This window comes from Parasteatoda tepidariorum, chromosome 7 (assembly GCF_043381705.1).
Source record: "Parasteatoda tepidariorum isolate YZ-2023 chromosome 7, CAS_Ptep_4.0, whole genome shotgun sequence".
In the NCBI taxonomy this organism is placed as follows: Eukaryota; Metazoa; Arthropoda; class Arachnida; order Araneae; family Theridiidae; genus Parasteatoda; species Parasteatoda tepidariorum.
This window is the reverse complement of record NC_092210.1, coordinates 57,438,167-57,452,024: the sequence shown is the minus strand read 5'-3', so window position 1 is coordinate 57,452,024 and position 13,858 is coordinate 57,438,167. Positions and strand designations below refer to the sequence as shown.

Here is a 13,858-nt window from a genome sequence, read left to right as displayed (position 1 = left end):
AAAAAAAAACTAGAACACTAATGTTAAAAGAAATATTACTACATTTGCCATTAACGTGTAAGTTTGATATTATTGCTGCAACTGAATTCAAGTATAAAACTTCCAGTATTTTTTATTTAAAATGACTGGAAGTATGAATTTTATTTTTCAATTTTTTTTGTAAATATTGTTTTTTATGTATATACTTCAGAACTTCGTTTTCGACAGTTAAGCTTAAAAACGCAGTTTATTTTATTTTTTTATAAGGGAGAGCCAGATAAATAATAAGTGTATTTTCAAGATTAATATTCATATTTTATCTGAAAATAGTTATTCTAATCATCAACTCGAGAAAGAAAAACATATCTGAAAAATTTCAGTTGTTTCCCCAGGTCTTTCAAAGGTATGTGTAAAATTTTAAATATATTTTTAGTGAACTAAGAAATATTGAGATGAAGGAAAAAAACCTAGTTTGAATTTTTTTTTAAATTTTTCAATTCAAACTGTAGCCTTTTTTCCTTGGAAAATTGTAGTTATACATTTGATAATTATAATTGTGATTAGTGATAAAAGTAAACTTATATATAATTATTCATTTTAACTATGCAAAGAAGGGTAAGATATTTGCCCTTTTTATAAAATACAATGTCCTTTTTTAAACTTGCTGCCCTTTTTTTTAAAAGTATAGTGCCCTTTTCAATTTTTAGCACCCTGCCCTTTTTTTAGTCTAGAATGAACCCTGGTATAATTGTATTTTTGAAGAAAAAAAAACTAAGCTAACTCACACTTTTCGATGATTTGAAGACAAAGAATAATAGAATAAAATAATTTCTATATTTCACTTACTTTAAACAATAAAAAATGGGGCCATTTAGTGTTAGTTAGGAACTAATAAGTAGCTGTTTATTTTTTATTGTTGAATGAATGAATCCTAATTATTTTGTGTCAATAATTTGGAATTATAATTTTGAAATACAGGAAGAAAAAAAGAAATTCAGGATTACTTAGCTCTAATTTAAAATTTTCCAAATCAAACACTATAATACTTACAGCTAGAGTTTTTCCAGAACCAGTCTGGGCAATTCCAACTAAGTCCCGACCACTAAGAGCTATTGGCCAAGATTGAGCTTGAATAGCAGTAGGTTGCTTGTATTGCTGAAGACGCACAGCTTCCATTACATACTCTAAATTGATATACAAAATTCATACTAATTTTTAAAATACGATTAAAAAAATAAATAAGGTAAAAATTTTTATGAAATAACAAAGCGTTCAGAAATATTGTATACTATTTTAATTCAGAGACAATTATGCAAGTTAAAAATCACATTTGGATAATTCTCTGCAAATAAAAATGATGTAAATAAAAGATAGTTCAGTTTTTCTTTGGAAAAATAAATATATTATTAGTTTAATATATAGCATAAAGATGTATTTATAAGTCAGGAGCCTTTTTTGAAATAAATATCTTTCATTAAATTTCAAACCTATGTTCTCATTCACTCCCTTACAACTAGCAAGTACAAAAAAACAATTTTTCAACAAAGTACTTTATACTTTCTTGTTCAACTTTTAAAATAAACACTTTAGTTGTTTTTCTATGTAATAATTATAAATTATAATACTATTGATTTACATGTAGCTTTTAAAATCAAATATTTTTAATACTGTAGACAAGAACTGTATCTCAAAATGAAAACACGCATTTAGTAACCCCTTTTTGAAGAATCCAAGACTTTGCCGTTGACCTTTTACCCCCCAGTAGTTATTACTACGGGTTTCACGATTTTTTTTTTAATGGTATGATGATTTACAAAAGAGGAAAAAAACACTAATTAGTGTCTTTTCCCCCTACATAACGCTGGAATATCGACATAATATAAGAATAAAAAAATATTACACATTCAATTAAAAAAGTTTTTTTTTTTAATTGAAGTTGATGCTTCTGTTACTTTAAGTTAGTAACATGTATATTTGTTATTTTTAAAAGCATCTAGCAGAAAGATATTAGTATTAGAGAGGTATCAGTGTTTTCATTACAAAAAAAAAATGGGAGAGAATTTCTCACCCTTTCTCAAAAACAGGGTGAGATTTCAAAAAGTTAAGAGAGATTTCTAAAAATTAAAAAAACATGAATAGACTTGGAAAATAATATTTCTTTAATTATATAATACATTTTTAACACCTTCTAATTTCTTAACCATTGAATATTTTTGGTGCATCATCATATGGAAAATGTTCTTTATCAACTTTTTCACCAGCTATTCTCATTAGGTTGGTCAAATACTCATCAGGCAATCAATTGCAATATTTTGTTTTAATTCGGTTTGGGGTGCTAAATGACATTTCAACAGATGCTGAACTATTCGGAATCACTAATTAAATCTGTAGCATTGTGCGCACACTTTCCTATCCTCTACATCTGCCAGCATAGGCTTTTCAATTATCTTTGTTAATGAATAGTTAAGTTCGTTGAAGTTGTTTTCATGCTCATACTTCTTGTTAGGTCTTCCAGCATAGTTTTTACAGACTTCAACTTTTAGAAATTGCTGCAAATTGTCGATGAGGGAGTTTAGTAATTCCTTAACAGCTAAAAATAGAGCAAACTTTAAACAACTTAAAATAAAGGACTCATTTTTTTTCTCAACACTTGCTCTCATGTCTTTTTCAAAATGGCGGAAAACGAAATTTTTTCCAAAATTTGAGAAATTCGTGCATTTTAAAATTAATTAATAGAGTGCGCAAACTTCTCGCATTAATAATTTTTTAATGCGAGAAAAGAAAAAAATATGCGAGATTCTTGGGCTGTAGTGAAAACACTGGGTATGTCGCAGAAAGCCCGAAAAAATTCTGCCGCAGAGTATGGGAATTTGAAAAACCCATAGGGAAGCACTGAAAAAACACTTGAGGGTACAAAAAAAATTGGAATAAAAAATTTTCCTAATCAATTAAGTTAAATTTTATGCAAAAAAATTGAGCTAAGCTGTATTTTTTATATGTGAATATTAAATTGATTTTGCATTATTTATACAAATTTTGCATTATAATACAATTTTCTCTAGTCATGTAATAAGGTAAAAAAAGAATATATATAGATATATTTATATATATATAGTTAAAACGTTAATAAATCAAAAGTTATATTGAACAAATAAAACATTACCTTTCCTTTCATTTACCTCTATTCCTTAATTTGATAGTCTTATACCAATCAATTGACAAAAATTAAAAAGAAAAAAATTTAAATTAAACAAATAAAAGAACATTACCTGGGAAAGAACCTTCCTCAAAATTTGCCACAGGCTTTGGAACATTAGGGCCTCGAATTGTGATTTCATAATGTTGACGGAAATTTTCTGCTTCTTGCTACAAATTTAAGTTTGGTATTTAAAAGCTATGAATCTTTAAGAATTCATGATATGCTAAATTGATAAGAAAAAAACTTACATGAGACCTTCTTTGCACATTAGGATGTTCATTATAAAAATCTTTTTCAAAAGGTAACAACTTTGAAGTATCCCAACGTGGCCTTCGCAGCCTGTCTCCTGGCGTTTTCCCTTTAGCTATGCCACCTCGCCCACCTGCAAAACCACCTCTACCTGCACCACCACGCCTTCCACCAAAACCTCCTCTATCACCACCACTAAATATAGAAACAACTTTTGTTAAAAATTTTGCATATTTATATACATAGAACATATTTTGTGACTCAAAAGTAAAGCGGTTTTTACTTATGATATCAGAATTTGCTTGATGGTTAAACGGAAGAAGCAGAACCAAAACTTGGCATAGGGTGAAGAGTTGTTTCAGAGCTCATTCTAGGCAGGGTAAACAGGGCGCAGCACCCTGTTGCCCTTTTAGTCAAAAGAATCCACCCTGTTGCCCCTGAAGTAAATTAGTGCCTTGATGTTATAGACTCCATACCTTTTCTTTCCTCAACCGTTCTTTATTCCCCCCCCCCAAAAAAAAACTCTACAATGGATTTCTTAAACTTTTGTTATTTTCAACTCTTTTCATTTAGTTTGTCATTGCTGTCAATAGATAGATTTATATGGGAAAGGAAAAATAGCCATCACACCCCCTTGTTGCACTTGTCTTTGAAAGTTTGCAGTTACTTCCACTATCATTAATAATCATTTTAATTATTAAATCATAACTACAGACACGTAAAAACATACATTTATTATTTTATTAATATATGCATGCATTTAAAATAAATTACTAAGCTAATTAGCTCATTAACTTGATACATATGTTAATTTATTAATAAAAATTAGTAATTAATATGATTGCTTTGCTACTTTTAGTAAAGTAAAAAAAAGAATTCTTTTACTAATTGAAAATGTTTTTTAATAGAACGTTTAAAGCCCATCGAAAGAAATTATTGCCTTTTTAGAATAATAATGCCCTTTTTTTAAACTTTTGCACCCTGCCCTTTTTTCTGCCTAGAATGAGCTCTGGTTGTTTACAAAGGTATTTTAATTTTATTTGGCAAAATTTTGTGAACTTTTTCATATAATGCAGGCAGAGAAGGATATTTGATTTAAGAATAGATATCTTTTAAAAAAAAATATCTATTTTTGTCATTATAAAGCATTAAACGTCAACATGTCTATACATAGAAATAAGAACTGTCTTGAAATTTTTTATCTAACAGTTTGATCTCAGATAGGAAATGGAAATATTTAAGATTTAGAATTATAAGTTTCTTTACTAGGGATGCAAATGATTCATAGCCTGTTAATTCATTTTTTTAAATCCTTAAGAATCTTCTCTGAATAAACACAAAAACTAATTTTTCATTTGTTATAACTTTTCTTATGTACCATATTGAATTTATTCAGAGTAATAAATTTAATGCAGAGGTTGTATTTTAAAATTTCTTGCTATTATTAGCTAAAATATGTTTGCAAGATGCATTTTGCAAAATAAAAAAACTATAAAACACAAGAACTAATTTCTTTTCTTTAGTGTTTTTATAATATATAGTTAAAAGAATTTAAATAAAGTATGATTTTTAAATTTTTATTAGATTTATTCTATAAACATTAAATATTGTTAAAATAGAAAATTTTGTTTTGAAATTCACTGTTTCAGAGAAAAAATACTGAAATTGTTTTACAAAATTTAAAGATTACAGAAAGAAACTTAGAAATAAAATTTTTGAAATATTTAGAGGAATGTTTTTTTGCATTGAATCCTTCTCATTGAGAAAAAATATCTGCAGGTGCCCTTAATTAATTTTTTCTCATTCACAACTAAAACCTAATTTTAGTTTTTAGTTTTGTTTTTTTTTAATAAGAGTTCCAAAAAATTTCAAACCGAAACCAGTTTAATTTCTCATTTTAATTTGTAATGACTTTTTCCTCCGTCTAATCACACAAAAATAAGAATTAATCATTGAAAAATAATCAAAACTTAGCTGTATTATCGGTATGTGGTAAACAGAAAAAAACTTTAATAGAAATGTTTAAGATAATAAGGACAATTAAATATTAAGATAATTAGAAATATTTACAATAAAAAAAACTGACTCAAAACCTAAGTAAAAAAAAGAAAGAAAAAGAAATAGATAAAATAAGCGAAAAAAAGAAGAAGATTATATACAAAAGAAAAACAGAATTTTTGAAAGAAAATTTTAAAGCTTATGCTTAACATTTCAATTAACGTAGATTCAAGAAAAAGTGAAGATTGAAGTCTAATAAGAACCATCTTAATTGATGCATCATAATATAAACGTTAGTTTTTTGAAAAATAAATAGTTAGATAAAAACCAAAACAAAAATCTTTTTTAATTCTTTTGCGTTGCCGCAATTTTAGAAAAAAGTTACCATAAAAGAATAACGTTGATTAGAAACGATCTTGCTCATTCTGATCAACAAGTTTATAACTGCACTGCATTCAAGAGGCAACTATTAATTCTACAATTCATAGTTACTTGTAAATTTCAATTTTTTTTTCTGAAAACTAGCAAAATTTTAAAATTAAAACATTCATTTACCTTAAAAATCTCTAATAATTAAATAAGACTAACTTATTTCATAAATACCTTAGACTTAGAACAATTATTTTTTTTTTTATACAGAAAAAAACTTTCTTTTTTACATAGTTATGATTTAAAAATATATGAAAATATAAAAGCCATCATGGCTTTCAATTTTATTTACAGTGTTCTCCCTTTAATTCTGAAATCAAAGTTCATGCATTTCATGACAATTTTAATGTCTAGGTACCTACGTTCAATAAATTTTATGGGCATATATAAAAATATTCATTTTGTACACAATGACTTTTAATGGCATTATCTAATTGCTTAATTAGGTTGCTTTTTTTAATAAAAACACTACTTCTACTTAATTAATATATATTATTTTTTTATTTAAATCAAATAGTATTATTTAGTTTTGGGATGCCGAAAAATAAATTACTATTGATTGACACTATTGATGCTTATAAATAATTGTAATATGAACAATTGCTGTTGTGGTATCATGATAATAAATACCTAAAATAGATTTTCATGCCTCCCTCCCTATAACAGATTAGTAAGATCAAAATTACTGATAAAAAAAAAATGCTAACTATATTTTTGCACAAAAACTGTTTAAGGTAGAATTTTAATTTTTGATACAAGTTTGGTGACTTAATGTAACTTCAAACATTTAAAAAATTTCAGCAATCAAGAATTACTTTATAACCAATTAATTCTTGATCACTTCTATGGTAATTTTATTCATTTGCTTAAACTTTTTTCTCTTAGTGAAGATGCATTTTGAAAATGGCTGTAATAATTAACATATAATATGCAAGATCAAATAAAGAAATCCACAAGACTATGTTGAGAAACATATTAAATGGTTAATTTAGAAGATAAGGGACTCATTCTAAAGCTTTAAGCGAATGTAAAAAACAGTTCAACATATCTTAGTATTCATGGATTTTTTTAAAGTTCACTAGATACGAATGTATAAAGCAAAGAAGGGAACTTAAACAGTTCCAGCAGCAGGACACTTGAGCTTTTATTTAGTATAATTATAATTATTGAAACAAAATTAATTTTCGATTTGAGAGCATATAACTATTTTATTAAACGTAGTTTCACTATAGATATCACTATAATTTAATAAGCTTCAAATATTACTATTAAAAAACGTAGTACCATAATACAGACATAGTAAGAAAAAATAGAAATGAAGTCAGTCAGAACATTTTAATTCCATTAGTTAAGAGAAAACATCCTGATTGCTATTTAAATGAATGGTCATTTAAAATTATGCATTCAATTTTTTTTTAAATAATTTTTAACAAGAAATAACAAAGACCAGGAAATACTTCAGTGTCCAATAAACATCCTATCTATATAAGGTAACTATTTAAATTCAATAATTTATTTTCCTGTTTGCATTTGATGTTTAACAACTAATCAAAAGCTTATACTACTCTTAGAGAAAGTAAGATAGTTAAATCCAATATAATGTTATTTGTTGAAGAGAAGAGGATCTTTTTATAAAGTGGAATATTTAGGCTTAAAATCCCTGAAACAAAGCAGTTGTTTTTTTAAAAAAAAATATTTTGTAAACAATAATGCTTATTGCAATTTAGTAAATGTAGTTATACTTCTATAAAATGTTGAGGCATTCTAAGCTAAAACTCAAATTTCTCTCCCCCACCCTTAAATTAGTAGCGTCTATGAATTAATAGCTTCAAAACAACTGAAGATGAGAATCAATTTTATTTGCAAGAAAAAAGAATGCTCAAATAAAAGTTCGTGTGCATTGTTTACTATAATTCCCCTCTTCTTGTTACTTGAGATTCCTTTTGTCTTTTTTTTCTTCCAAAAAAACACCAAAAAACAAATTCTTGGGGCCACGTAATAACAGATCTACATCGAAATAGTTTTTAATAATGGTGAAGAAATATAAATAAATAAAAGTTTGGACTTGTTTCGATATTACATCTTGATTAATACAACGTATGTTATTAAAAGATTCAACAAAACAAAAGTCTTAATTGAGCATAGATTGAAAATATTCAATTAAAACATCTCGATAGTAATTTTGATTATAAACCGAAAAACTTAACAAATACTTTATAGGGATTATAGTGTAATCCAACTAAATGAGAAAGATTAGTTATGTTCAAAACAAATAGATCAGTATAAACAAAATAACAGATTTTTAAAAAATTTCGCCATTGATTGTCAAGTTGCAGATTAAGTTTTTCTAAGTAAAAAATTAAATGTAAATCACACACTGTAAAAAGAAACATTAAAACTCACCCTCTTCGACCCATTCTATCTCTTCCTGACATTTTAAAATAATAATTTAAGTTTTAAATTTATAAAATGAATACTTTTATGACGGAGTTCAATGGTCACGTATGTAGAATGGCGACCGTGTCACTGAAAGGATGAATGTATTCTTCCACAAATAAATATAAAAAACTCGACGGAACGTTCCTTTTAATTCAATTTTTTAATATGATGATTCAAAATTTATTTTTTGTAATCAGAACAAAGTTTTAAAAATCATGAAAATAAATTATTAAATATATAACTTTTTACTAATTAATATGTAAACCGGCTATGACGTAGGCAGAAAGTTATTGCCAGTCCACAAATATTGAAAATAAGAATTCTTGAGACTGGATTGGACTAGGGGTTTATTTTCACTCCACATGCGATATGCATATGCGATTATGCGTCAATGCGATTTGTGAATGCTCGAGCATTTCATCTCAGACGTAGTTTCTAAGCATTGGTATGCTCGTCTAATCTCATTGCTTGCTTTTTTCTCACATTCAAATGAGAACATGATAAACCCGCCAATGAGGCTCGCATTTGTGACAAAAATTTTATAGTTTGTCTAATGAAAGAACTCCCCTGGCTATTCATCTGGAACCGTAGTGGTGACTATGGTAATGAGATATAACTATTTCAAGTAGGGGTTTGGGATCACTGTTTAGACAGGTTTTGGCTCAAATCGGTGAGAGAAAGGGAACCCTTTTCTGTGGTCTATTGCGTTAGCCCTAGAGTGAAGAAAAGCCTGTCTCCCTAAAATGCGCTATTCTTGTTTCCATAGCAGTAGACGGCCTCAGATTTTGTGGCAAGGGGAGTTCTTACCGTAGATAAACTATAAGAGACCCATAAAGTCAACAAAGCTTTCCTTGATCGAACGGGACCAGTGGTGTGGTTTTGTAATCCAGCTACTTGGGGGTCTAGGCTGCTGGGTGACTTGAGGATGGAAGTTCCGCCCTCTGCTCGTCTATCGTCTATGTTGAACAGGCGTTTGCATTAAGGTATCCGAACACGTTCGGAGGATTTTTTTAAACATATTAAGTTTCAGAACACTTTAATTATGTTTTTATATTTATTATATGTAAAAACTAATATTAAATAAGAGAAATTAGACATTTATATTATATTTTGTTTTTAAAAGCTAAATAACAAGAAAAAAATGATGTTTTTTTCATAAAACTTGTGAAAGGATATACTTCACCAAAATTATTGTATCAAAAAAGTGTTATTATCAAAATAAAGAGCTGAATTTTGTCTAGTGATTTGACTACAATCATAAAAATATTTGGAAAATTAAATTTTTTATAGAGAATTGAAAACTTTTTATGAGATTTTTGTCAAATTTTTTACGTCGTATTTCACATTTTAGACCAATAATAAAAAACTATTAAGTATTTTTAATCAATTGTAGCACAAGCACTAGAAAACATTATACATAATACACATACAAATTTTTATTGAAATATATCAACAACTTTTTTAATAATGAATTTTGAAAGTTACTATTTTTGCGTGAAATTACATTCTGAGAAAAAGGCATTTAAAGTATAAATTATATCATTTCTATTTTAAAAATGCTTCAATACTTCTAAAATTCTCCCGATTTGTATGTGATACCTTCCTTTTTCTCAATTTTACAAATTTTTTGTTTTTTTGCAACCCTATTTTTTTTCTGACAATTTTTACATTAGTTAATGAATGGCGTTGAGACTCATACACACGCTCAAAATCAAGTTCTGTAAAACCTTTTAAAGTTTTATTGCCACGGCTGACTCCAACTATGTCGAGTATGCTTTTCAGTCCCAGAAAACCTTTATTAAACTGAATAACAGCCAAATACACACCAAATTGTAATGTTTGCAATTCAACGAACACCTCCTTAGGGACAAATTTCCAAATAATGCCATTAAAGCTACTAATATAAATGATAAATTGAGAGGTTCATTTCTAGCAACATTAAAATAATAATTATTTAAGTCAAAGAAAGATAATTATCCCAAAATAAAGATAAATATAACTGTTTTTGTCCCACTTCCGGTTTCGGAATGCTATTTCGGGTTTAATTTTTTAGTCATCGACTAATATTCTTTTAATCATAACTTTTGTTCTAATTGACGCACAGTTAAAATTTAAACTGTTTTGAAAACTAGAATAAACGGAGATTCGTAATATGAAATAAAAAAAATTTGTCATTTTAGGCTAAAATTCACTTTTTCAACGTTTACGGATACCTTAAGCACGATGTCGATATGATGGATTCGGAGGAGTTTGCAGTTAATTGGTCGTCTATGGCGGGGCGAACAGGCCCAGTTCGGAAACGGAGCAGGCAAAAGCTCTCTCACCGTGCAGTAATGGGATTGCGCTTGTGAATAGAGATTGGTTGGCAGCGCATCCAATATAATCAGACACAGTCTTTTTAGTTTTTTAAACAACGAATTACTTAATTTTAAAAATTTATATTGATTATTTTGAAAATTGAAACTCTTTAGTCAGTCAAACGATGCTGTGCATTACTTTGATTCGTGAAATAAATTTTATAATACCAATTTTCTTTTAATCAGCATTTATTTATCAAATTTCTTTAATATTTAGTATAAGGTTTTATCTAAATGTTTCATTTTTATTATGAAATGTATTCATATAGCGAAATTTTATGTAATTTAGTGCAAGAAATTTTATTTCAATAATACGTAATAATTTCAATAGTACATAGGAAATAAACGAATCTTTTCTAACTTATCTACTGGATGGCAGTATTAGGTAAAAAAAAAATTACTACTGCCTTGGCATACTATAGTTCATGCATTGAACAAATGGCTTTTATTTTTTTTTTGGGGGGGGGGGGTTAATAAAATGATTTATTTAAAAATAGAAACCAATCAAATTAAAATAAAATCTATGTGAGTAAATTATTAAAATTTGTGTTCTATTACTTTTTATTATTATTTTAATTTTTCAGTTTTAATCTGTATTAAAATAACTCAATTTATACAGTAACAATTTATATTGTTCAATCATTAAATTATCGTGAAAAGGAGGATGAAGTTTAAATTATATTCTTATTTTATTAGAATCATCTGCATCGCAGGCTTTTTGAGAGAGAAGAAATGAAAATACACAATCACAAAAGCTTTCTAAATTTCACACATAAGAAAAAAATTCTTATGTTTGCTAAATATTACTAACAAATTGATCATTTTTATCTCTTTCTCGTTCTGAACTTTGATGAATTTAAATCAAGGATGATTCTTAAAAATTTTCTTCATTTGTTCGACAAATTGAGGCTTTGTGTAAGAGTTTTCTAATTATTGAGGGGAACATATACCCATTGCCCCCCCCCATAAGTTCGCATCTGATTAAAATTTGATATTAATTTAAGTACCACGAATTTCCTCCTCTGTTCGCTCCTTTCATTAAACCCTGGGATTGCTTCTCACTCATCACTTTTTTTGAAAATTCGAAGTTTTAAAAAAAGGAAACAAAGACCATTTTGTAAATAAATTATTATAAATATTCCCATATGTTTTTTTCTAAATTTATGTTAATATGTAATATATATGTAAATATGTTATTATAAATATACGAAATAGCACTTTGTATGTAAGTTAAATATTTTATACCCGTCATTGAACAGTCGACCCAATTTTCGGTTTACGACTACTAAGGTTCAACTCCGTAACCTTGTAATTTTGTACCCAATCCAGAAGACAAAGGAACTCCTGGATCGAGTATTGAGAGAAATTTGCCTTCGTGGAGGACTTTTTGATGGAGCTAACCAGCCTAACTGCAAGGGGACTCTAACCCATGATCCGTCTTCCACTGAGGATATTTCACGGCAGCACTGTGCGAGGCGGATGCGGAATTCGCATTGGCTGGGATTCGAACCAGGTTAGTCTCATTGGAAGGCTAAAGCTCTATCCCCTGAGTCATCGCGACTCATGTAGTAAGAAATGAACTATTACCTGTATTTAAAAAATTATCTACTGCACTTGAAAAAAAAATTGAATTCACAGGTGCTGTTATTGGCGGCATTACAATCAGTTAATTTTAACAAGTTCTTTTAATTTTTGCTTAAAAAGTCCAGTTTACGACCACATTATATCGAAGAAGTGACCTACCACAATGTCTTAGAGGTTAGAGCGAGCACCTCTAAATAAAGTAATCCAGATTCGAATCCCAGTGATTATTTTTCGTTACAAATTGTACCGACATGAAATATTCACATTTGGTGCTAGTGCAAATTTACTTCGTAACTTTCACAAAGGAATATTTGCTCCCATATTGTAAAAGTCTGTTGAGACAATAGATTTATTTATTTTTGTTATAAAATCTTGTTTAGTTACGATAAAAAACCAGTCTGATTGCGGATTTTCTTCGTAATTTTTACAGTTGTGCGCAACTTACTCAGCTGCCCTTAGAATGGCCAACAAATCTGCCTTTCAGATGCTTGTTTAATGAAAGATCATTCTCCTAGAAAAAAGAAAAGAAAAAAGAAAAAAAAAAGCCCTGCTGCCTGGTTAAAATCGAGAATTTTACGGGATGTTTTTTACAGTGTATATCCTATAAAGAATTCCCCGTTCTATTTTATGTAATATAAATGTACTATAAGGGATTTTCCCACTTCTTTATTTTCATTTCTTTATATTCTATGTTTGAATTAAATTTGATGGGTATGTAGGATTTCTTATGATTTTTTTCATGTGATTCTATTAAAATTTATTAGTGTACGTAAACAATTTTGCTTGGCAATAATTTTCTTAAAATAACATTAAAACTACATATGGTTTGTTTCCAAACGTGTTTTAATTTTTATTTTCATTTGCCAAACTTGCCGATTTATCTTGCTTGAAGCTGATCGTTATGTTCGAAATCATTGAAAGATTTGCTTTAACAGTACATCATATTAGTATATTAATATAATTTACACATAAAAATATTAATATTATCGATTCAAGTAAGTTTACCCCAAAATTCAGCGTAACAAGGTTATAGCATAGAATTGCGTTGTAGAAGAAACAACTCTTTTAGTTTCATACTCTTAAATTTAGAAAACAATGAACAATCTGAAACATAATAATAATAGCAGATTAAAGAAAAGAAAAATAAATATTAATGATGAAAAATTTGGGATACAAAAATATTTTATAGGAAAACAATGCCTTTTATTGGTTTTATGGTGATGACAATCAAAAAAATATGGAGATTAATGTGGAAAAAGTGAATCCTGCAATGTAATTTTCCGACCAATAAAAATGTACCGACAGTGGAAAATGGAGACAACATCATTAGCTTTTTATATATATTTAGATATTTTGACCTTGAAACACAACAGATACGTGCATGAAATTTTGATTAAATCTTAGCACGAACTCTTTTCGAAAAGATAATTTTTTTAAGTCTACGTTACGTTATTTATCGTAGTTTAAACTTAAAAAAAAGAAAAATAAATTTACAAAACGACGAAAATAAAACGACTGGGATACTGACTCGAACAATAAAAGAGATACTGATAATTCTACTTATTATTTAACTATTTTTTATTAAATAAGAATGATGAAAATAAAAATAAAAAGGTAACAAAAG

The 13,858-nt window shown here is 27.8% G+C and overlaps 1 protein-coding gene across 1 annotated transcript in view; it reads right to left on the bottom strand.

The window, feature by feature from the left end:
- Window positions 1-8,597, bottom strand: part of LOC107450636 (uncharacterized) — a 30,276-nt gene extending 21,679 nt beyond the window's left edge. The window contains exons 1-4 of the mRNA XM_016066472.3: window positions 8,258-8,597; window positions 3,427-3,622; window positions 3,249-3,345; window positions 1,030-1,163 (exon numbers count right to left, since the gene is read on the bottom strand). Coding sequence (XP_015921958.1) covers window positions 1,030-1,163; window positions 3,249-3,345; window positions 3,427-3,622; window positions 8,258-8,289 — 459 coding nt within the window. The 5' untranslated portion in view covers window positions 8,290-8,597. The remainder of the gene's footprint in view (window positions 1-1,029; window positions 1,164-3,248; window positions 3,346-3,426; window positions 3,623-8,257) is intronic.
- Window positions 8,598-13,858: the final 5,261 nt, after the last annotated feature.